General features: G+C 47.4%; 1 protein-coding gene across 5 annotated transcripts in view; it reads right to left on the minus strand.

The window, feature by feature from the left end:
* Positions 1–841: 841 nt before the first annotated feature.
* DGKA (diacylglycerol kinase alpha) overlaps positions 842–25,016 on the minus strand; it is a 75,957-nt gene continuing 51,782 nt past the window's right edge. For all 5 annotated transcript variants that reach the window (XM_083427452.1, XM_083427454.1, XM_083427453.1 and 2 more), the window contains 23 exons: positions 22,313–22,408; positions 21,525–21,601; positions 19,455–19,596; positions 18,883–18,963; positions 18,566–18,615; positions 17,436–17,510; positions 16,533–16,652; positions 15,654–15,771; positions 14,535–14,623; positions 13,675–13,794; positions 12,556–12,654; positions 11,417–11,509; positions 9,959–10,032; positions 9,038–9,112; positions 8,681–8,766; positions 8,370–8,459; positions 7,269–7,429; positions 6,813–6,877; positions 6,120–6,210; positions 4,749–4,947; positions 3,571–3,691; positions 2,232–2,292; positions 842–1,518 (listed from right to left, as the gene is read on the minus strand). In XM_083427452.1, the coding sequence (XP_083283578.1) occupies positions 1,420–1,518; positions 2,232–2,292; positions 3,571–3,691; positions 4,749–4,947; positions 6,120–6,210; positions 6,813–6,877; positions 7,269–7,429; positions 8,370–8,459; positions 8,681–8,766; positions 9,038–9,112; positions 9,959–10,032; positions 11,417–11,509; positions 12,556–12,654; positions 13,675–13,794; positions 14,535–14,623; positions 15,654–15,771; positions 16,533–16,652; positions 17,436–17,510; positions 18,566–18,615; positions 18,883–18,963; positions 19,455–19,596; positions 21,525–21,601; positions 22,313–22,408 (2,282 nt within the window). In that variant the 3' untranslated portion in view covers positions 842–1,419. The remainder of the gene's footprint in view (positions 1,519–2,231; positions 2,293–3,570; positions 3,692–4,748; positions 4,948–6,119; positions 6,211–6,812; positions 6,878–7,268; positions 7,430–8,369; positions 8,460–8,680; positions 8,767–9,037; positions 9,113–9,958; positions 10,033–11,416; positions 11,510–12,555; positions 12,655–13,674; positions 13,795–14,534; positions 14,624–15,653; positions 15,772–16,532; positions 16,653–17,435; positions 17,511–18,565; positions 18,616–18,882; positions 18,964–19,454; positions 19,597–21,524; positions 21,602–22,312; positions 22,409–25,016) is intronic.

Raw genomic sequence — 25,016 nt, forward strand, 5'->3', positions numbered from 1 at the left:
CAGCAGCTTGTCAGGGCAGTTAGAGAAGCTGGAGAGTAGGAAGGCCTGGCTCTCGAGGAACAGGTTTTATAAAGTACAGCTCTCCCAAAGAGAGGTTTCTGCCCTGAAGGAGATAAGAGAGTGAGAACAGGCTGCTGTGGAATCAGCAAGATAGGAAGATCTGCAGCACAGACTAAGGTGAAAGCATGTGGCAGAGCAATGCCAGGATGAGGCCCAAGACAAAGAAGGGCGATGGGATCTCAGATTTATGGGGGAATCGTTCTGCAGAGTGTGCTGTGGGGCTTCCTGGCTGACAGAAGAGGCAGGGCTGCTTGTTCCTGTTATGTGAAAGAACGGCTGCACATCCATACTGGTCCTCTTCTATCCATTTAACAAAGAAAAAGAAAAACCCAACAACAGGCTAGTGTGTTCGAGAAGTGCTAGCAAATGCCATCTAGTTAATTTCACCACTCCACTGACTCTTAGGAGACAGAGGAGGAGCAGCAGGTCTTCCTAACAAGCGAGAGAGAAGGAGCAGCAGGTCTTCTAAGAGCCACATTCCTAACAGAGCCCAGTTTTCCGTCCTTTCTTCCCAACAGGTTTTTAAAAGCTACCATTGCATGATCCGGGCTGGTACCACAGAAGCAGTAACATCGCTTTCGGGTACTTTCACATGTGCGCAAACACACATACTCCACACCCCCACTTTCCCAAACCTCAAAAGTAAGCCACGGCACATCTCATCTTTTGGGAAATAGCCAACACAGAACCATTTTAAATTCGGTGGCTCCACGATGTCCCAGGCTTTCATGTCTGCCCGTAACCAAAGAAACCAGCTACAACAACAGGACAACCACCACCATCCAAGCCCAACTCTTTATTACTACACTGAGGCACTTCTGAGAACGCTAAGTGGAGGACTTGGAATGGAGTTGCAATAAATAAAAGGGGGACGGAGGGGAGGAGCGGGAAAGGCGAGCCAGTGCCGCCACAGTCTTTCAGTAGTAGCCTCGAGTGCAAGGGGTAACAACCTACAAGGAACAGAACCGGAAGGGCAAGAGCAGACAATTTACAGGGCCTTTTGAGTGGTCAGTGAAGGAGGATTTGGCACCCACACAATTTGGGGTAAGGGCACCGGCACAGGCAGGCAGCCCACAAGGGACGACACCCGATGGCAGGGGTATTGCAATGGCTCTCCCACCCCGGTCCAGGGAATTGGCAACGTCGATCTGTGTGGCAGAAGCAAAGGCGCTGTGGCTGCAGCTGCCCACCCGCTTTGCCACGTACCAGGCAGCAAGAAACCTTATTCAATTGTTTGTGTTTGGTAGTGGTGATAGAGAGCAGGACTTCCCCCCATGGTGCAAGAGCATTGGGCATCCCGACAACAGGCCTCCAGCTGCATCACCGTGGTTTCTGATAGACCCAGAAGGGCTTTTTCTTTTAGGGCTCCTGTGGTCCCTTCTTTAAGCCGAAAAAGCTGGAGGATCGGGGAGGTGGAGCGATGAGCATTGGGGCTTGGTTCTTGTGGATTATTTTGATCTGGAAACACAGGAAAACAGGGTGTGGCAACACTTAAGAAGGACTCTATTAACATGCCATAGTGCCCCTGCAATGGTAGAGCAAAGCAATGGCTGCGTCCCTTTTTCGACTCAGCAAAACATAGCATCCATATCAGTGAAAGAAGTACAGAGCATCTCAGGTCCCATAACCCAACAGGCTCCGCATCTCAGGAACTAATGTACAGCAGCTTTGGGATTTGCCTTACGCTGGCGCGATCTGCATCGGTGAGGTGAGAAGCAGCTTCCTGACTGGGCAGCTTCAGAAAGGGGTCCTGATTCGACCCACAAAGCTGTTTCCCCCAAAGCATGCCCACCTGTGATGTCAGGCATGGGCAGGTAAAGGAACGATTGGTAGCCTTAAAGGGTGCTCGCAAATAGTCCTTGGTGAGTGGGGCTTGTAAAATTTGGTGCCATTGCGATTGGAACTCCTGAGTGCAGCTGATCCCTGCCAAAAGCAAGGGTTGCAATCAGAGCCAATGAGCTGATCTGTGCTGACTGTAACCCCCAGTGGGACTGGCTAGAGGCATCCATCTTAGCAGCGCAGCTTGACTTCAATCAGACGGCAAAGGGAAATGCTTCTCCTAACATCATGCTTGCATCAGGTGACTGACAGGTGAACAGCCTCTTCCACTGGACAAATGTGGTCCATGGGGGTGGGGAATCCAGTTCCCCAGCCCTGTACTAGGTGCTTACCGTGCATGGGGCTTGCATCCAGGGCTCTCCATCAATCTGCATGGGGAGATGCTTGAAGGTTCTGCAAAAGCACACAGAGAGGGAATGGTGAGCAGATGCTAACATGGAAACATGAGACACAGACTTCTGCAGGCGAGTGGCTGCTTCTCTTAATGGATTTTCTGCTTCAGCCAGCCTATACTACTAAGAATTTACAAGTGGGCTTTGCAACAATATGTTGCAGTAGGCAGTCCTGTCCTGTTATAAACTCGAGTTGGAAGGGACCCCTGAGGATCATCCAGTCCAACCCCCAGCAATGCAGGAATATGCAGCTGTCCCATACAGGAATCGAACCAGCAACCTTGGCATTATGGGCACCATGCTCTAACCAACTGAGCTGCCCAGTGTTCCTGTTCACTGATTTAATCAATCAGTGATGCCCTCTTTCAAAATTCACTCCACTCTATTCCGCCACCCTCTCAGTTTTATGATTTCTCCCACCAAGCATGCTCAGGTTTCCCCCCTAAATATTTTGCATACTTCTGCAAATCTTAACAGCTCTCTCCCTCCAGTGTGTGTGTGTGTGTGTGTGTGATGCCATTTTGGCAGCATAAGCAACAACACTCGGCCCGGGCGTCAGGAATAAGAAGGAATAAAACAGTTCATTTCCGTTCAAAGCCCTTCACATGCATTATTGAAGTAATCGTTATCACAGCCCTGTAAGGTGGTCCAGTACTATTATGACCATATTGCAGATGTGGGGCTGAGGTTGAGAGACAGTGGTTTGCCTAAGATCACCCTCACACTATACCATACCCTATGAAACACTACAGGCAACCTGCCATTCACGTGGGGGTTGAGTTCTAGGTCACGGTGCGCTTGCATGAAATCAGAGACCCGCTGGAAAAACCAAGGGCTCTGCCTCGTCCCCATTCTGCCCTTTTAGTGATGTCTTTATGACATCCAGGTTCAGCGCTGTTCACCTGTGCTTGGTCGCACCTAAAGCAGGAGTTGCTTGTATAGTGCTGCAGGCTCAGCCTAGGAATGCATCTCGAGTGAAGGGCTTAAATAATTGCTGATAGAATTTCATTCTGCGCACAAAAGGGCCACCATCGTTACTTCACATGCTCCGGAGCCAAGTCCTTGGGCTGAATCCTGGCACTAATTAAGCCGTGGACACCCCTTTTGCTCGTTATCGCTCACTCTGCCAATGACCATGTATCTGGTACCCTTTGGTAAGGGCGGAAGGAAGTTGCCCAGCAACCTGGCATCTTTCTTTCCCTTAGGACATGTGAGGGTCACAATGGCAACTGCAAGAGGAGGAGGAGAAGCCCCGTTGCAGACCAACCGCCTAACTCACCGCAGTGTGATCTCGGAGCACTTGGCCAGGCGTTTGCCAGCGCTCTTTAGTCCCGTGTAAATCTGCCCCATCTCTAAGACGCCTTCCAGGCCCACCACCTCCATCCGCCGGTCACTTAGGTCTAGGTGAGAAATAGCAAGGGGGAGGAGGAGAAGAGGAGAATAGTGGAAGTTTTGCCCATATCTACTTATGACAACAACAACAACAACTTTATTATTTATACCCCGCCCTTCTGGCTGGGTTTCACCCAGCCACTTTGGGCAGCTTCCAGCGCATATAAAAAGCTAAGACATCAAACATTAAATATGGAGTGGCCACCGAGACCACATAACACCAGTCCTGAAAGACCTACATTGACTCCCAGTACGTTTCCAAGCACAATTCAAAGTGTTGGTGCTGATCTTTAAAGCCCCAAATGGCCTCGGTCCAGTATACCTGAAGGAGGGTCTCCATCCCCATCATTCAGCCCAGACACTGAGGTCCAGCTCCGAGGACCTTCTGGTGGTTCCCTCCCTGCAAGAAGTGAAGTTACAAGGAACCAGGCAGAGGGCCTTCTTGGTAGTGGCACCCACTCTGTGGATGTCAAGGAAATAAACAACTACCTGACTTTTAGAAGACATCTGAAGGCAACCCAGTTTAAGGAAGTTTTTTAATGTTTGATGATTTATTGTGTTTTTACTATTCTGTTGGGAGCTGCCCAGGGTGGCTGGGGAGGCCCGGCCAGATGGGCAGGGCATAAATAATAAATTTATTATTATTACTTCTACTACTACTACTACTTCCCGAAACAGGGCAGCCTTCAGTTGTCTTTTAAAAGTTGTGTGTTTCTTTGCTTCCTTGACATCTGGTGGGAGGGCATTCCACAGGGTGGGTGCCACTACCAAGAAGGCCTTCTGCCTGGTTCCCTGTAACTTCGCTTCTTCCGGGGGGGGGGGGGGGGCCCGCCAGAAGGCCCTCGGAGCTGGACTTACAACTGCTTTCCCTAGCCAAACCCTCCCTGTGCAATGTTCTCAGGAGTGTCCACAATATTACAAGCCTGCCTGCCACCTGTGGAGCATCACTCCATTCCTCGTTCACGGTCACAACAATTCACATCTGCTCTCACTTTCCACATCCGCTGCTGCCTAAAGTAGCCCAACCCACCTGAGCCCAGCTGCTGCCCTTCTTCCTCAGCTCACCTTGTACACAGTTCTTCAGAGTTTCAGCATCACTGATGACCTGGGGCTGTGCGGCACCCCCTGCTGTGCTTCGTGCCGCCGCCTCCCCCAAAGGTCTTTTGGTCTCACCCCAGAGGTTGGAGCCACCGTGCATGCTGGGAATGTTGAGGACTGCTACTCCAGAAAGTGCTCCGCTGAGGTCAATAGGCTGCCCACAGCACTTGGGGTGGGGAAAGGAATGGGGGGGGGGGAGAGTTAGCATCACTCATAGAAATAGATATAGATATAGATCTAGTGTGTGTGTGTGTTCTTTATTATTTGATGCAAAGGATGCAGCAACTGCAAAATCATAACAAATGCATATACATTCATATAATTTCTCATATATATATGTGTGTGTGAGAGAGAGAGAGGGGGGGGGACACAGCTACAAATACCAATATTATAAATATCATAATCCAATAACTAATTTATCACCTAGAGAAACTTGTATAGGTATTTATAAATATATTTATTTATATCTATTCTTCATTTTATTTTTTATAAAAATATCATAGAAATATCAAAGCAGTTGGTAAAACCAACTGAAAAAAACTGAAAACATGAATCATAAATCATATGACACAACCCCTATAAAATAAAATGAATTCAATAGAGAAAATTCAGTCACATATCATAAATTGAGGTTTGCACAATGAAAAGGAATTAAAGTGATCTGGTGCAGCAAAACGCCTTTCTTTTTTTAAAAAGGACTTTTTGTTATTAGAAAATACACCAAAACATGGCTGGCAAATGCACCAAAAAGTGTGGGATCATGACCAATCAAACAAATCAGAACAAATGCTCGGTAAGCAGTGCATAACCTCTAAGTGAGCAAATCAAGACGAATTCTTGAAAGGCCCATGGAAAGGTGACAGAGGGAGAAGTGGTGGTGCTTATTTTTAAAATGAAAAGTGCTGCAGCTCAAGCCTGATTGGCAGTCCCCCTCGTCCAATGCAGAAGTCCTAATGTCAAATGTGTAGCAGGTCCCAAGCTGCTTCTGGCAACTCAATGACGAGTGCACCCATGCTCAGAGACAAGGTTGTTCCTAAGTCCTGGTGTTCACAAGAATACCAAGTATCTCTTGGAGTCTGACTTAACCTTAGGGTTCATCCACACTCCCCTTTGTTCCATGATTTCTAGACACAAGTCTGAGAGGTTTACCTGGGAAAACTTGTGGCTTACTGCCGAATCATAACAAACGTCGATCGTTGTTTTTTTGCGGACTGACGTTTGCTCTGATTCACCAGTAATCTGCAGCAGAGATCATTGCAAAGGACAGAAAAGGCAAGCCTCATCTTTCACAGTTGCAGCACAGCTGTTCGACTTGAGCGCCACAAGGGGGACCCTCACCTCGACAGACAGGCACTCCTTGAGCTTTTTGCATGTGGCAAAGATGGTCTCCGATGTAGCAAACTCAAAATACCAGAGCTTGTTCTTCATCCTGGTTCAGGGGAAAAGGGGGTGCGAAACAAAGAAACGAAAAGCATGTGGCTGGGTTCAGTTTCTCCCAGGAAGGCCTCAGCCAAACACATCCACCTGCAGGACTTGCCAGCAGCATCAGATTTAGGGCGGTGTAGGCGGTTCCACCGCATGGGAGCAAAACTGAGAAGATCCGTAACTGAGAAGATCCATTTGGGGCTGCCAAATTTTGGCCTTGCTCAGGGCACCATGTTACCAAAGGCCACCAATGTTGCCAGCCTAGACTGCCCCCTCTGAAGAGCATCCTCTTTTACTACCCAACTACTCCATGGCCCAAACCACCTTCTCCTTAGAACCAACTGCTTTCTCGGCCCCATGGCAGCCCCATACCACCCACAGATGCTTCCCAGGGAGAGACGGAAAAGCACCGACAGTGTGCCAAGGAGACCAGGGACCAAAAAGCCCCTTCCTCCCCACAGGCAGAGGTTCCTATGCATGAATAAGGAGACTCAAGTGCCAGATCGGACTGGCTACACAGGGGAAGACAGCCATGATTCTGGAGCAGAGGATTCTGGGTAGATACAGCGCCCAAGGTAAGGTGCTCCCCAACCGTACTGCGCTAACCTGCTGTTAAATTTCTCCGGGTATTTCTCCCTCATGACATGGAATCGGTGGGCAATGGAGGCATCCTGGAGAAAGGGTGGGTGAGAAAGACAGAGTCAGAAATAAGAGGGGGTGTCATGGAGGTGGAGAGGGAACAATGTGATGGGAGGAGATGTCCCACACAGCTTCTTCCAAAGGACCCTCCCACCGGCTGCCACCTCTCAGCTCCCCAGAGTCCCCTCTCCATCCCCTGCTTCCAGTCCTTCTCAACTTTCTGCTATCTCTTGCTTGAAACCTCCTGCCCCCTTCTCTACAGTCTCCTGCCACTGACTTCAGTGGCACCAGTATAGCAACAGCTCAGAGGACCGCAAAACCTCCCGTAGTAGAGAGAGAATATGCACCCTCCACAGGCTTGAAGAGGAGGGCTGTCCTTCAGTGCCGCTCCTTGGTATTTTCACTTGCCCCTTTCATACTTACTACCCCAATGGAGAAATAGTTGTTGATGATCTCGTAGGGGACGGGGTCCCCTTTCTCATCAGGGTTGTCGGGCGTCACCTGGACTGACCAGCGATCCATCTGCAGGATGCTGCTTGCCTCAATGTCTTTAAGGATCTTCACTAGGTTCTCGCCGTCATAACCTGGGCAGAAATTTATGCATTAGAGACTGAGGAGGGAAGGGAGTAGGCTTGTGATTTTTAAAATGTTGTAAGTGTGAACTCTGGTAATAAGCTCCACTCCCCCACCTTGGCCAGACAGTCTTAGTCTAGTAATCAAATCAAGAGGAGAGGAGCACGAAACCAGGCAACCTCAAGCTGCTTTTCCAGTGCTTTCCTTTCTCCAGTACTAGGACTAATTCCCATGCTAGAATGTTTGGGTTGCTACTATTTAAGGGAAAGATTAAGCCACAACAGAAAGCACTTTTGTTATGGAGCCAAGATCTGTCAGAGGCTTTTTATAAAATGCAGCTTTATTTTATACATGCTGCTGTGCTTAGCTTTCCAGTCATATGCTGGAGTTCAGGGTAAGGTACATGGGGTGATCCTCACAACAACCATGTGAGGTAGACAACGCAAATGACTTTGTGGCTGGGCAGGAATCTGAACCCAGGTTGTCCTAGCCCCAGGGGAAGAACTATACGCTATCACATTACTGTTTATGAGTTATTGCTATATCAGCTATGTACTGAATGTTTTCAACACAAAACTGCAGAGGCGGAGGTTTTGCTTTTGAAAGAGACAAAGAGAGAGGGGGAGGGGGAGAGGGAGAAAGAAAGAAAGAAAGAAAGAAAGGGAACGTAAGAGAAATTGGACAGCACAAGATTCATACCCAGGGTCTAAAACCCCAGGAGAAATATCAGGGGACTCTGTACACTCACTTGTTCAGCTAACCTGCCTGACATCAGGGCACCTTCCTTGCTGTTATTAATGGACCCACTGGTCAAATTCAGGGCTGTGGGAGAAACCTACATGGCTAAATGGTCTTAGCTGGGACAAGGAAACAGTATAGTCTCTAGTGGGTCACCTGGTCTGATTCCAGGTGATTAGCAGCATGCGATGGAGACCAACTGGTGTTACTCACCTCCTCCCCAGCGAAGGCAGCGGGCCAGATCATTGCCAGTTCCCAGGGGCAACACAGCCACAGGAGGCCGACTTGGTAGGTTGGCTTTGTCTAAAAAGAGAATGAAAACCGATCTTTTCTTTATAACATGGAGTGGCAACATTAGCGACGCTAGCAGACAACCCCAGGTGTTAGGATGATGGGTACATCATTGGCCCTTTTAAAGCAACTAGCAGTTATTGTGTTGACACAAAAACGGAGGTTTTGGATTGGCTCTTTATCCATACCAGACTGTGGAAAAGGAAAACCTTTAAAGTGTCTCAAAGACCTACCAATGGCATCCAAGATCCATCCGACTGTGCCGTCACCACCGCAAACCAGGATACGGAAATCTGGCACATCCCGGAAGAAGTTCAGCCTGGAACAAAAAAGGTGCATACAATTAAGTTTTAGCCACAGGTTCCATAGCTGCCTCTCAGTCCTGATCACAAGCCACCTATAGACAGAGCACAAAATTCCTCCAGCTGTGCTCGTTCACTCACACACACACACACACACACACACACACACACACACACACCATTTCCCACCAGCAACCTGCTTTATCCTTCAAGAGATGTGAAACATGGGCATCTACTGTCACAACAGGAAGACACAATTGACATGCACTGAAGGTCACAGCAACTCACCCAGGTCCGGGCCCCCCCTTCAATAAATTGTAGACCTGCCGTGGATTGAGGAGGTACTGAAATTTCCGCAGTACCCTGCCAATAAGATGGGAGGAAAGACAGCCATTCAGAAACCACCTTGGTCAAGTTCATAATATGCTTTGCGGGAGAAATCAAGTTTGTGGGACATGTTTGCAAATGATGGGGTCTCGTAGATTAAGGGATGGTCAGCTAGTGTCCCACTGACCAGATCTGGAGCCCCAAGCAATTTTAAGAAGCTCCTGGCAGCCTTGCAAAATGCGAATTGTATAAGTGATTACCCAGAGTTTTTCTGGCAATTAGAAGTGGGTGGGGGAGTTTCCATGTTGTAAGAGATACCATATTTTTTGCTCTATAAGACTCACTTTTTCCCTCCTAAAAAGTAAGGGGAAATGTGTGTGCGTCTTATGGAGCAAATGCAGACTGCACAGCTATCCCAGAAACCAGAACAGCAAGAGAGATCACTGCTTTCACTGCGCAGTGATCCCTCTTGCTGTTCTGGCTTCTGAGATTCAGAATATTTTTTTTCTTGTTTTCCTCCTCCAAAAACTAGGTGCGTCTTATAGAGCGAAAAATACGGTATATTCTGCTGGGATTGTCTATAGAACCTCATACAAAAAACTCATAAAAAATAAACTGCATCTAACCACCCAAAAGCAAAACTGATATGGACCGTAAGACACACATCCTAGAAAAAAGAATGATGTGGTACAATGTGTCAGTGCATCTGGCTCTTAATCACAAGGTTGGTGGTTCGAGTCCACCCAGGGATGGCTGCGGATTCCTGTATTGCAGGGGGTTGGATTTGATGGTCCTTGGAATCCCATTCCAGCTCTACAGTTCTATGATTCTAACCTCCCCTGCCCCACCACCTTTATGCTTCAGACCCCATTCCCCTCTCACCTCTCTCCCTGCTTCCCACCACTCTTGGGATTGACAAAGACAAGCAAGGGGTGAGTGTCAGGCACCGGGATGATCTGCGGAAAGACGGATGGAAAGGGTTTTTGGAGAGCAGCTTGGCCAATGATCAAATTCGCTTTTCCACTCCTGCTAACAAGCAAACAGCACTGTAGGTTCAGCAGCACAGGAAGGGATTGAGAAACAGGCATGTAGATGTGGCTGGGTACAGCTGAAATTGATGGGATGAGGGTGGCGCTGTGGTCTAAACCACTGAGCCTAGGGCTTGCCGCTCAGAAGGTCAGCAGTTCAAATCCCCATGACGGGGTGATCTCCCATTGCTCGGTCCCAGCTCCTGCCAACCTAGCAGTTCGAAAGCACACCAGTGCAAGTAGATAAATAGGTACCGCTCCAGTGGGAAGGTAAACGGTGTTTCCATGTGATGCTCTGGTTTTGCCAGAAGTGGCTTAGTCATGCTGGCCACATGACCCGGAAAAACTATCTGCGGACAAACGTCGGCTCCCTTGGCCAGTAAAATGAGATGAGTGCCGCAACCCCAGAGTAGGTCACAACTGGACTTAACTGTCAGGGGTCCTTTAGCTTTACAGTTGAAATCACCCCTAACCACCCACCTCTTCCCTTTGCTATGAGCGTGGTTTCCAGAGAGGTCTATGGAGAGCCATACATACAGCTCTTGGGTTCACCGTGGGCCTGTACACACATGGCAATTTCAAACCAGCTTAAACTGTCATAGTTGTTCTTCCTATCCCCTAATATATTGGGGTGGTTTTGTTTTTTGTGTTTTATAATCCTGAAGGGTCTAGGGATCGTTCGCAATTATTCTGCAGCACCCTGCACTAAGCAATCATACCCAGAGTCCCTGGAGGAAAGCCACAGCAGTCAGACCTAGTTTAGGGTTACAATGCAATTGAGCCCTCTGACCCAGCAAGTCTTTTGCTTCAGCAAACAGCAGCTGCTGAGGATTTGAGTGGGTGACCTCCATGCATGGTTCAAAAGCAGTTTGAGCTTAAGCTGTGTTAAAAAAAAACCCCTAAAACCCTGCACTGACCGGACCGTATATTCAGTACAGTGGTACCTCGGGTTACAGGCGCTTCAGGTTACAAACTCCGCTAACCCAGATTAATGATGATTATAGACAAATAAGAGAGGATTTGCTGTACTCAAATATTTTGTGGATAGGTTCTAGCAAGGTACTCACTGGTATTACCAAATTTCACACATGGCACAAACAGCATGAGAGGGACTTCAATCTGCTTCAGCTCGAGGGCAAGGGGTGTTTTAAGTATTAACTAACCTCCCTCTCCTGCCAACTTCCTGGGTTATTTGTAAGTAACATGAATACGGAAGGCATTGCTCAGACTAGCACAGGACCTCAGCGCCAACAGGGTATCAACAGTAAGTGGGGACCTGGCAACACCCTCCTTCCAGTTTCCCCAGGCTCACCCGCAGTGCCTGTCCCTCAGGGGTGGTGAAGGGCTGAGCTGGCTCTTCTGAAGGGGTCCCACAGACTCCATTCTTCTGGCTGTTCTGTCGCTCCTGGGACACAGAAAGGGGCAAGAATCAGCAGGGGAAGTAGCACCACAACAGCAGCTCTAAGGCTGTTGCTGGGATGAAAACCATTGGGGTCAAATGCTGGAGGAAGGCTCAGCACAAACAAGCAAGCAAGCAAGCAAGCAAGCACCAAGAGGATGGGTACATTTCTAAGACCTGCAGCTTACTCCTCCTCTTCCTTCAACACCTACTTAATGTGCTCCCTGTGTGCATTCTCCTGTACTATCTCCAGAGCAAAAGCAGATTCTGAGGATTTTATGCATGTGCCAGAAATGTGGTGAGATGCACTTTACTTCAGTGCTGAAATTATGCCATCTTGTCTTAAACTGGACCATATCAACAGCAGCTTTTGGTCTAGTCAATTTCACTCCTGAGGCAAACCTTAAAAATCATCCTAAATACACAGAGCATTGCAGAGGGGCAGAGTTAATGTTTTCTCTGAATCCCACACCTTTACGTAATACTACCACTACTTATTACTATTATTGTTGTTGTTATTTATTTGTACTCCGCCCATGTGATTGGGTACCCTTTCACATACTAAGCATACATAGAAATATACATATTTAAAAACCTTAAAAAAAATAGTTCCAAAATTACTTCAGTGCTTAGGGGCTGAAGAAGAAATGCTGTATGCAGAATGGGCATTCTCAACAATAGGACTTGCACCCAGATATAAACACAATCTATTGCAGCCGCAATGATTTCTAAGGGTGTGCTTTAGTGCTTTAGCTGGAAGCAGAATGAGAACTTATGAAACTGCTTGATCAGATACTATGGTAGGACACAAGAAACAACATACATTATGGGCAGTGACTGCTCCCTCGCACTGCCTCCAAATCTTTTAAAAACAATAGTGAGCAGGCTGCATCAATGGGCTTCAGAAGAGAACCCTCTTTCCTGTCATTTGTGTCCACCTTGACAGCTGTGATTCCAACTCTATTATTCTGTGCATAGGTGTTGTGGGGGTGTGTGTGTACACATGTGCAAACATTTTGTGTATAATCCATGTGTTTCAATAAGCCACTCACCAGCACAACAGGGTAGATTGCTGAAGGTGGCAGGATATGATCTCTGAGGACCCCGCAATCACAAGCTGAAGGCATGAGAGACATGCACTCGTCATGGATCTAGAGAGAGAGATTTTACACACACACACACACACACACACACACACACACAAAAGTTTATTCTGAGTTCCGACCTGCAAAATGCAAAAGCCTCGAATGCAATCTCTTCCTTTTACCTAGAACACCAGTTCAAGAACAGCATTTGTGATTTTGCTCTCTGAACCATGAAGCAAGACAAAAATGATGATCGCTTTTAACTGATGAAATGAGAGTTCTGCCTACATATAACACACACACAAAAATCACTTAGCAGAATATCTATACATATAACATGGCATGCTATGCCAGGAAGGCATAAACCAGTCAGGCTTTATTAGGCCACAGGACAGTCCTCCACCTCCGTTGTTGCTTTCACCTCCCACCTTTTCACAGGCTCCCTCGAGAAATGCTCCTCCTCCCCACAAGTCCTCTACTCCACCAATCCTCTGCTGCCCTTTGCAGATCTTGCTGTGCTTATGCAGGGAACAGTCTTAGCTTAGTTGTAGAGCACCTGCAGGTTCAATCCCCACAGCCTCTCTAGGTAGGGCTGGGAATGCCCCTTGCCAAAAGCCCTGCAGAGCCACTGCCTAAGTGTGTTTAGGCAACACTGAGTTAAAACTGACAAATGGTCTGACTCAATACATGGCAGCTTCCCGTGTTCCGATGCTCGGCAAGCCGGACTGCAATGGAGGACTCCTTCCTACAAGGTAACAGGAACACCTGGAAGGGGCCACTCTGTGATCAGACACAGTCTCGCTTCTCACAGCCATTCTGGCGCGTGGGATGGGACCATTGGTTGCATCCCGGCTGCTGCTGCTTCTCCCACCACCCTGCACCGCAACTAACGAAGTAATGAGTGCTGAGAGGGCTCTCCACAGTGAATATGGAGATGCATCATGATCTCCCAAATGAGGGAAGGGAAAGCTGGAGTTTGAAATGCAAGCAGACAGATAACTGAGAAGCAGGTCCTTAATGAAGAGCCGTTCCTGACTTATGGCACCTATGCCTCCAGTCAGGGAAAATTGGGGGGTATGAACTCGCCTTTTGATGGCACCAGGCACAGTGCATTCCCGTCAGGCTCTGAAAACTCTTGATCTTCTTCTGACACCGGTCGCACTTGCTGCCGTCACAGCCGCCTCTTACCCAGATGTGGGCTTGTGCCTGCAAGTGGAAAGAGCGATGGGCGCATGAAAGTGGAGGGACAGGGACCACCGGCTAGATCAGCAGAACCAGAACCCACAGCTCTCAAGTTCTAGCCCTGACTCCCTGGAGAGAAGATAGATCTAAAAAGATTGGAACAGGAAGGGGAGAATGGGAGCCAGAGCTCTAGAGTCCTTTGTCCAGGACATCCTCTCCCTGCTCTTGCATGCTATTTCCTGATGGTTAAGAGGACTGATGTAATTAAACTGGGCAGGAGCAAAGAACTACGGTGTTTATAATTAGCTGGGCATTCGCTCTTTACTTGGCTAATGATTTTGGAACTGTGAGGTGCGGTGACGCTGCCAAGGAGATGTGGAGGTCATGAATGAATTAAGAGATCTGAAGGGAAGAAATAATTCCTAGAGATGTGGTCTGGGGACAGGAGAAGACAATTCCACATCCAGGAGAAGAAGAGTGGGGGAGAACCCCACAAATCCTTAGAAAAAATGGATCCTGAGAGTTCCTAAAGGGAAGGCATGAGAGTCAGTGGAGGGAAGTATAGAAGGAGACAATCTGTTCCCTTGCTTGGACAGGAGATCATGACAGAAAGGAGGGAGGCTGAGAATACACGGCTGGCAGGGGAGGAGAGAAAGCAGAGACAGGGGAAGACTGAAAGAAACCCTAGGTAATAATGCAGTCAGATGAGCCGAAGACTGCTTTATGGATGCAATGCCCTCCCCTCCTTTGCCCACTGTACTCACACTGGTGTCACGACGGCTCTTGGCATAGGTGCTGATACAGCTCAGTGGGGCTTTGCGGGCACAGCGCTCATGCACTGTGTACTTGCAAACTGTGGGTAAAAGGAAGAAGGATGGATTTGTTGACATGCGAGCAACTAGGGACTGAATATGCAACGCCAGTTACAGACTGCCCCATGAAATCCCCACCCCATCACCAGCTAATGCCGCCCAGATTCAGGCCTCTCATTTCCTTCCACTCTCCCTGCTTCCTGACCCTTCGATCAGCATCCTGCAAGCACAGAGCCACCGAGAACACCTCTCCAAGAGGAGAGCATGAGAGGCTAAGGGATCCAATAAGTTTTTGTTTCACACAGAGCACAACCAATTGTTGAACGGATGTCGCGTTTAATGACTACCGAAACTGCAGCGCTCCATGCCTGGGCATCATGCAAATCTCTCCAAGGGCAATGCATTATTCGCCCCTGCTGCATAATGTTTGTGACAAAATTAGTTATGAGAAACGCTCATTTAATAGTAAACCCCCTCACCCCATGTACATGCCACATTGCAAACCATGCTTTAAAGGAGCTTGCAGATTTTTAAAAGCAGCAAGCAACTATTGGGCAGCTCATGGAAATCCCAGCTTTATTTTATTTTAAAAGGCAAGCTTCTAGAAAAGTTGTTGGATTGCTGCTGCTGTTGTTTTAATAGGAGAGGAAGTGCCTGCAAAGATGTTGGGAGAAGAACGGAATTGCAGGGGCTTCCAGAGCAAAGGTGCTGGTGCGCATGGCTTTCAAGGGCAATCCTGTTGCGTCTCCAGAGGCCACAAGAAATTTCTGATCTAGTCAGTTTCACCCAATAGGGAAAATTAAAACACCCCTCCGCCCTCTGCTCAGTGGTACAGGCCACACTGCTGGAAGCTCATTTTTTTGTTAGTTCTTCCTGAAGATGCCTCAAATATGGCAGCATTTGGAGGACTCTCCCTCCTCCTGTTCTCCACCCCCAGGTCCCCCTGTTCACAAACGCAACATTCGCAGGGCACTCATTCCACAGCAGGGGTGGGCACAAACTAGAGAAGCCCATACTGGATGAAAGGAGGAGATGACCACCTTCACCCCAAAGACAAAGGGAGCCACTCACAAGTGCAGCGCAGCCCCTGCTTGCGCAGCCCCAGCAGAAGCGTCTCACACACGTTGCAGTAAACGGGCCGGTTGAAGTGCTTCAGGCGCCAGAGGTGCTGCCCATCATCCTTCATGGTCTGCAGCAACGAAGGAAAGTAGGCAGTGAGGGCAGAAGTTGGTTTTTGTTGTTGCGTGTGATTGTTTTGTGAATGGGAAGGGAAGAGAGATGTCAGGGCTCACGGGAGGTGTGGGAGGGAATGGGTTCTAGGCGGGTCAGAATTTTGGACAAAGGTTGGCATATTTTTGGGGTGGGAGGGATAATATGACCTTCAAAATGTGCATGTATGGACCTATAACTTTGGCCCCTTGGAATGAACTAATACAAGAGTAAAAATATCCATTTTTAATCAATATTTTAGGAAGGGAGGACTCTCCTCCAAGAAGCCCCCATGATGGAGAAAAGCACCACATGGAGCAGGGGTGGCTATTCTGTGGTGTGTCAGGGGTTGCTGGACTGCAACTCTGATCCCCCCTTAAACACTGGCCATGCTAGCTGGAGGCTGATGGGAGTTGGAATCCAACAGTGCAGCAACCACTTCAAATCCACACAGTGGAAAAGCAGTTTTGCTTTTGCTCCAGTTTTAATAAAGCCAGCTTGTGGCTTATCCATCAAACAGGGAGGCAGCTTGAAGCTCGTTTCCAAAGAAGCCCCAGGTAATATTAACATGTGGTTAGAAACCATTCCTGCTTCCTGTACAGGAGATCACAGAATGCCCCCCTGTCCCAGACCACAGCACCTTAGTCTGGCTCAGATGGGCAGAGGTGTGTCTGCCTGTCTTATTATCTCAGCCCCCATCTCCCTTCCCCATCCTTCTCCCTTGCCCCTCTGTGCACTTACAGCCTCCAGTCCAAGTAGCACCAGGAGGGGGACGGTGGTGGCGCCGCCACGGAGCCACTCGGATAGAGACACTGTGCCACTGCCGTCGTAGTCAATCTCTCGCATCATCTCCTGCAGGATCTGTGCCGATTAGAGATGGGAGAAGAAGAGGGCATGGGAGGGTCGACATGCGCACCACGCCTTGGTCCCCAGCTCATTTTTTATGAGGCACATCTAGCAGACAAAGCAATTCTTCCCAAAATGTGCATCCAAGAATCCAATGTTATTTGCAGCATATGGCAATTTACATCCACCCCCAGCATCCATCCTCCTTTCTTAAACCCCAAAAGCTTTGTAACTGCAAAGATTATTTGGAGAGAAGGGGGGCGGGGAAACAAGAGCTTGTATTCTTCACCACACTGTCCCCTGCAAAAAAGCAACAACCAGCCAGCAGAAAGGAGAGGTCACTCTATGAGGACACTCCCATCTAGATTTTATATATGAACCCCATTAGCCTGCCCTGGCTCATTTAACTGTCAGAGTCTTCTCTTCCAACTAAATACACTACTCCATAACTGCACAGCCTGAGCTCCATCCCCTTGCTGGTGTTGTGCTGAAGACAACACCTTATCCAACTTCCTTGTGTGCTCCATTAACCTTAGATTCTAAGAGACAGCAAAATTCACAGTGTTTCCCAAACCTGGGTCTCCAGTTGTTTTTGGACTACAACTCCCATCATCCCCAGCTAGCAAGACCAGTGGTCAGGGATGGTGGGAATTATAGTCCAAAAAAATTGCTGGAGACCCATGTTTGGGAAACACTGCAAGAGCCAGCACTTCCCAGCATAGGTGAGTATGTGTGGGTTGTGTGTGATGGAAGAGAAATATGCCTAGTGAAAATCAGGTATGGGTATTCTGCACTTACTGGCTTAAGCTCAGTGACGTCCCAGTCCAGATATTCAGCCACACGCATCATCTGTGTGATTATGCGGTCCACCTCCTACATAAGAACATAGTTTAAGGCCTGCATTAAAGGTGAAGGAAGGTGCTTACATAAAAAAAGGCCAGGCACGTTAGAAACTGGGGCGCATTTAGAGAAATAAAGTCAGGAGTCAAGAAACACCAGTTGATAAGAGGTATCACAGATTGGGAGAAGCCAAAGATAGCATCGTATCTCAGCTTGCTCAAAATAGGATGGCTATCTTTGTTCTAGTAGGAGATGCAGCAAACTTGACTTGCTGATTTTCTTCCTATCATGCAGCTGTTAAAGGCATAGGAGTCCTGCCAGGAAAAAAAGTGGCAACCTTGTACAGCAAATCATAAAAGTGCATATGGTGTGGCTCTGGTCTCTGACATTAGTTGGATTGGGCCAGGAGGGCACATCCACCACACTGCACTTCAAAGAAAATATGAAAAAAGATTTGCTCCCTTTTGCTCCCAAATTTCCTCTTCCAAATATGGCATCCATGAAATAGCAGAAGCCCAGAAGGGCTGGAATCATAGCCAGGATGGGGCCCCTCTAGGCTGCAAACTTGGTGGTAATGTGGAGGTCTCCCACAGAAAGCAGAAAAGGTGGAATGCTGGAAAACAAACAGCAATGTTTCTGTGCCAAGGCAACAAGATACAGACCTCCTGGGAGCGTGGTGGGAAAAGTCCACATAAGTGCAAACCAGAGATAAGCTATAAGGGGGAAATGAGCTCCCACAAATGAGGGAAGGAAGGCAACATATTTTGGGCACCATCAAAGGCAGGAGTGTGAGAGACAGAACAACAGGGAACAATGTACCAGGATGTTCTCCTGAGCAAGCTTCACTAAAACAAAGCTTGTGCGAGAGAACTTCCCTGTAGAAGTCAGTTGGGGCTCATGTCAGGGTGCCACTGAAATAGCTTGGGTCATCCCAGCTACAAAAAGCACAAATTTTTGTGGGTGGAGATGCGTGTGGCTGGGTGTGTAGCCTGTAATGCCTGAATGGGGGAAAAGAGGAAATAAATGGGGAGAGGATATCCAATGCCAACAGGCCCAAAGTTAGCTCCTGAAGATCTCATGCTACTCACTGAGCTGTCGAGCAGGCCATTCCCATCTTTGTCATAGAGCTTGAAGGTGACTGTGGGAGGAGAAATAAGATCAGAACTAGAAGCTTCAAGATCAAAGGAAAAAACTCTCTGCCATCTCCCTTCTGGTTCAGACACCTTCCATAAAGACCCCATTTCCTCCCAACCCTTCACCAAGCCTTTCCCCCCCTCAAGAACTGCCAGGGACAGATTTTCACCAGTGTTTGTTTACCCCAAACCCACCCACCCCAATATCTGAGGCTAAGAACTGGGGTCCTCAGCTGCCTCATCCTTCTCTTGATCCTTTCTCAGTTACTCACATTCCAGCTTGTCTTCTGGCCTTCCACCTTCCAGCAGAGAGAAGTAACAAGAGACATCATTGACGCAAACAAAGCCACTGGCTGCAAAGCAAGGAGGGGGGATGGAGAGAGAGGAAAGGCTTTAGGGGCAAGAGATCTGTCAATAATTCTCCACCCTAGGGGCTGCTAGATATTGCACTGCATTCACATTTATGTACTGTATTAAAAAACAACTCTCAAGACATTTTTATTTCAGGCTACATTTCATTCGTTGTCATCACCTGCTGTATATCTCTGTTTATTGTTCTTTTGGGGCTCACTCTAAGGAGTTTAATATTTAAAAAAAACAAAACAGTTTTCAAGTAAGTGTTATGATTTGTGTATGCCACCTTGAGAGGACATTTGTCCTAAAAGACAGGATATAAATAAATCAGATGCTAAGTCAAACCTCCACCCAAAAAAGATGCTCAGCAGAGCATCTGTCCCTACTTTTTAAGCATCTTTTCACCACCACCAGAGGATGTGCAGATCCCACGCACCCCCTGAATAAAAGCAAGACAATATAGCAGCCTTTCTGCTGGAAGTCTCCTTACTTGGTTGCACTCCTGGCTCTCCTGTGGCCTGTCCTGCCGTAGTCTGGAAAGACATGAAGAGATGGCTGCAAAGTTCATCTGAGATCTCCTCTGCTTCCAAGTAGGTTTTCAGGAAGAGCTTGAAGCCCTCAAAGTCTATCGTCTGGCAACGGCATCAGCAGAAGAACAAAGCGACAGAAGAAAAAGAGGAGGAATGTGAGGAAACCCATCCTATCAGTTGTAATAGAAAGTGAACAGAGTACTGATCTGAGCAATGTCAGTGCTACGTTAGTGGTCTTGCATGGTAAGGGAGAATGGAGAACCTCAATTGTTTTGTCCCTGATTTAACGGGAGTGAATAAATAATCTCTATAATGGGAAACTGATTGGGGCAGTTTTTGTAAAATATGCAGGGATTTAAGACATGTAAAATGAACCATGGAAAGAAGAGAAGTCATTGATGTTTTAAGGATGTAAAATGAGTATGTGAAATTGTAAAACAGAAAATTTAATAAACATTATAAAAATAAAATAAAATAATCTCCTCTCCATTCGCTCCACTGCATGGCAGTTATTGGATTAGCAGACACAGGAAGGGGAGAAGTCATCACATAGGCCGAGTAAGAGACAATGGTCAAGCAACAGGGAAGACTTGCGATGCATAGGGCAGGTTCATGATAATCCACAGGGGAGCCTTGGAAGGAAGGCAGAAGTAGAGACTCAGCAGATTGTGTAAATGCTGTGGATGGAATGAATCTTGATTTCGGTAAAGCATTTGACAAAGTCCCTCCTTATATTTTGGTGAGCAAACTGGTTAAATGTGAGTTAGGTGGTAATACTGCCAGGTGGATCCACAACTGTTTGGAAAACCATGCTCATCCATGGTTCCTCACCAAACTGGAGGGATACCACAAGTGGGATGCAGCAGGAATCCAAGCCTGACACGCTTCAACATTTTTCATCAGCGACACAGTGGAGGGACTCTTTATCAATTATGAGGATGATACAAAACTGAAAGGGACAGTTAACATCTCAGAAGATACAAATAAAATTCAAAGGGACCTTGAGAGAAGAGAAAACTGGGATGACACTGACAAATTAAACAGGAACAAATGCAAACAGGAAACAAACTAAATGCAAATGTAAATAGGAATGCAAATAGGGAACAAACTACAAGTACAGGGTGAGGGGTGCCTCAACAGCAGTACATGCGAAAGAGATCTTGAGTTTATAGTCAGACATGAGCTGGACATGAGGCAGCGACGTGAGGCAGCTGCAAAATAGGCTAATGTGACTCTGGGCTGCATTGACAGAACCGTTGTTTCCAAGTCACAAGAAGGAATTTGTTTTCATTTTTTGTTTTGCTTGGAGTACTGTGTCCAATTCTTTTCTAAGAAGAATGTAGACAAATTGGAGCAAGTTCAGATAAGGGTAGCAAAGGTGGTCAACTGTATGGAAAACAAGTCCTATGAGGAAAGGCTGAAGGAATGAGCTAAGTTTAGTCCAAAGATGCGGGACATCATGATAGCACAAGTACCTAAAAGGTTATTGTATACAAAGTAGCAAATATTTGCTCTCTGCTAATCCAGATGGCAGGATTAGATCTAGTGGTCTTAAATGACAGGACAGTGAATCTCTATGGAACTTTAGGATCAACATCCTATCTGTAAGAACAGGTTAAAAATTAGCATCCCTAGCAAGGAGCTCTATCGTCCCACCTCCCGGAAAAAAATTGACTTTGTGTCATGGTGTGAAAAGGACGAAGATTCTCCCATGTTTGATCTCGCTACGACAGTGGTATTGCCACACACATATGCATCCTATACTCCATAGATAGGTGAATTTTGCGCCCCTCCTGTGTCTGCATCCTGGTGGGGGCTGGTTTTGCCAACCCCCCGGTATGCCTCAGCTGGGACAAGAGAGGTTCAAAGGGATGGCATACTGCTTTGCAAGGTCACCCTGCCTACATGAACTTTGGGGGTAAATTCTTTTCTTGGAATGAGTGATTCCCTCCCCCCCCCCCCAAAAAAAAAATGTACAAATTTTGCAAGGCAAGAGATTAACGGGTGCAGGGGAAGAAGAGTGTACTCACATCTCCTTGAAGGTGCTCAGACAATTTACCGTCTCCATAAAATTCCTGCAGCACGTCCTGCACCTTCTTGCTGCTGTCTGTAGGGCAAAGAAAACAGATTGAACAGAGGGAAATTATACAGTGTAGGAAACATGATACATGCCGTGCCCAGGGGTTGTAGGACTCTGCCCTGCATTGGAAAGGAACGTGGGTTACCAGTGGGCTGCAAAAAGGCAGCAGTTCTGGCCCAAATATCTCCTGGCTTTCAACGCTTGTGAACCCAGGGCATTAGGAATTTTGGCATTCAACTTCCACGTTTGCCCAGCACTGTTTGGGGTGGGTGGGTAGGCCAATAATTTCAATGCGGATCTAAAACTACCTTGCTCTTTTCAAGCCAAGGTACTCCCACAAGCTGCAAGCCGTCCCCCCAGCTAAACTCTCACAAGCCATACTGTTTTCTCTGAGATTTTTCTGTAGCCGCCAAATCAGGATTTCTGACTCTGACATTCCAAGATGATATTACGGGGACAGCTACAGAGTGAACAGACCTTTCAGTTACACTCAGCCCCCTCCAGATTGGCATAGAGAGACGGTTCCTTCCACCTTCCCCCCTTCTCTCCCCCCTGCCACCACCCCAGCTCCATCAAAGCAAACCCAGATTTTGGCATGTCCATGTCCCACATGACTCCTTGATGCTTTAGGATGGGGAGTCCCTTTCAACCTTTCCTGTTGTCACAGTCATTCCCCAATAGGTCCCAGCCCAGTGGGGCCAGCCCAGAGAGATAGATGGGAAAAGGGAAAAGACTCACAGTCGATGTACTTCTGCAGCTGGGTGAACTCCTCTGGGCTGAGCGTGGCCCATTCCTTGCTGTCGGACATGCTGCTGTCCTTGCTCCACTTTACGCCTGCAAAGAACAGGGGAGAGTCAAGGAGATCTTGTTAGGCAGAGCGGTAGAGACCGATATTTTGGGCACAGGTCCTCTCTCTCTCTCTCTCTCTCTCTCTCCTTCTTCTTCTTCTTCCTCTCACACTCTCCTGGCTGATTAGCTGAGCCGGCACATTCTTCTCTGGCACAATTGGTTTCCAGAGCAGCGACTGGGAATTTCGCCACAGCACACCCAGCCACAGAGCAGGCGAGATTCCAGCTGCACAGCCTCTGAGAGAGGGAGGGAGGGAGGAAGGGAGAAGTACCACCGGCAGGTTTAACCCCTAGAGGAGCAGCACAGTCTGCTCCCGATTCAGTTGGGATCCTGGCTGGAGCAGAGAAGTGGATGAGGAGGGCGGTCTACAGCCCAAGTGCATAAACACCTTGCACAGCAGCCCTTTTAAATCCTGACATGCTTGCATGATGCAGCCTCTTAAAGGGACAGTCCCCCGTTACCTGAAGTAGGGGAGCAGTTGGCGGGGCACTTGCTGCACCTCTTACCCCAGAGCAAGCCCATAGCCACAGACCCACAGGGAGGGGAGACGGGGGGGAGAAGGAGGGGAGGAGGACTCCACCAGAGCTGCCCAGAGGCGAGGCAATGGTGGGATGCTGGTGGTAGCAAGACCATCCAAACAAGAAGGCAGTGTGGAGAGAAACAGTTAGGCAAATTTATACCCTTTTGCCGCAGATGGTGCCAGCCCCATTAATATTTAAAGGAGAAGAGTCACCGTGCCAAGGTTTCGTGCGTTATTGCTGGGAGCTCCACACATTTCACAGGGATGCGATCCTGGCAAGCAAGTGCAAGGGTGGGGGATCTGAAGGGAGCCAGCCAGGCTGGCACACTGCGGAGGCTCACTTCATCAAGGGGAGTTTGGGAAGCTGAAAGCAACACTCGGAAAGTATCAATTAAGGTCCAGCCTTAGTGGATCGGAGTAACAATCCATCTAAGCCCCGCAGCTTGTCGTCGCCAACAGTAGCCTATTTGGGATGCTTCAGGAGAGATGCTCAATAATTATGTTCCAGTTCATCAATCACAGCTTCCAGCAACTTCGTGTTTAAAGAGGACCTGAGCAGAAAGCTACCTTCCCTGATACCTTTAGCCTTCATTAAATATAGTTAGAACCCTTTTTTTAAAAAAAAGCCCATTTATGCTGCAGGCCTTCACCAAATCCCATGGCAGTGAGTTCACCAGATCAATGAGTTGTGCAAAAATAAAAACTGAGTTTTAGTGGAGACCCCTGAGATTACTTAAAAGCTTTAACGACGATTTAGCCTTGCCTAAGCTATGTATGATTCTTATGCTTTCCCGTCATTGTAACCCTTCTCAAATCTTTCTTTCATGAGCCAAACAAGCCATTTTGAAGTTCTTTCAGAATCTGCCACACACTTTAGGAGAAGGGTGGTGCAGAACCAAGCAAAAGCTCTCTCTGGTGTGCATTTACCCAAGTTCATCTAGGTGCACACATTTAATTAATGTTATATAGTTTTCTGGATTATTTCTGGATTTTAAATACATGGGCAACTTCTGCTACGTAGTTCAAAGAAAGGGAGAGAGGAGTAGATGCAGCGCCCAATAGTCAGAGATATTCTAAAATTGCCCAAGCTGGGTTCACTATGTAACTTAAGCAAATTCATTCAAATGTAGCCAGTTTGTAAACAGCAACAACAAGAAGACACCTTTCATGCACACAACACTTTACAAACTGCAAGGGAACAGCACCTAGCCCTAAGGGACTTAAAATCTATGTATCAACACAAGGGAGACACTGAAGTAGAACAGAAACAGGGAAAGACTAAACAATTATTTCAAGTTACAGGTAGGCAGCCATGATGGTCTGCCGTAGTCGAACAAAATAAAAAAAATCCTTCCACCTAGAGACCAACTAAGTTTGTTATTGGTATGAGCTTTCGTGTGCATGCACACTTCTTTAGGTCTGAAGAAGGGTGCATGCACACAAAAGCTCATAACAATAACAAATTTAGTTGGTCTCTAAGGTGCTACTGGAAGGATTATTTTTATTTTGTTTCAATTATTTCAGATATACATACTTAGGCTTAGTTACAGCAAGGTTTTTGGTGTACAAAATTGTTTTTGCTAATAATAGGTTTTTGCCAAAGGCTTCAAGGGAAAATATATCCCAAGTACCAAACTCTAGACTTTCTAGTAGCAATGAGGCTGTGAACCAGGAAATCCTTCGATTCAAATATCTGGTCTGCAGTATGAGGATAATAATACTTACCTAACCTACAAGCATAGAGCAGAACAAGCAATGAATAATTTTAGACTCTGTATTTAACTAGTGCAAAGGTGTTCCAGCAACGGGACATTAGTGGTGGAAAAATGTTGTGCCTGGAACAGAAGACTTAACAAAGGAAGGTGCTTTATACCTGATCTAGAGTGAGCACTGCTAGTTGCAATGCAGATATTTATGTTTGCTAACCTGTTGCATCAATACTCCTTCCTATGCCTCAGTTTCCCTCTCTTGCAATCCAAGCCCCTCTCTTCTTCCTTAAACCAAGAGCCAACACTTTCTGCTGTCAAGATTTTTTCCAGTTTCATTCCCGCACTTGGTCCATCTGCTATTTAC

Source organism: Podarcis tiliguerta (genome assembly GCF_965153285.1).
Source record: "Podarcis tiliguerta genome assembly, chromosome: 2".
NCBI lineage: Eukaryota > Metazoa > Chordata > Lepidosauria > Squamata > Lacertidae > Podarcis > Podarcis tiliguerta.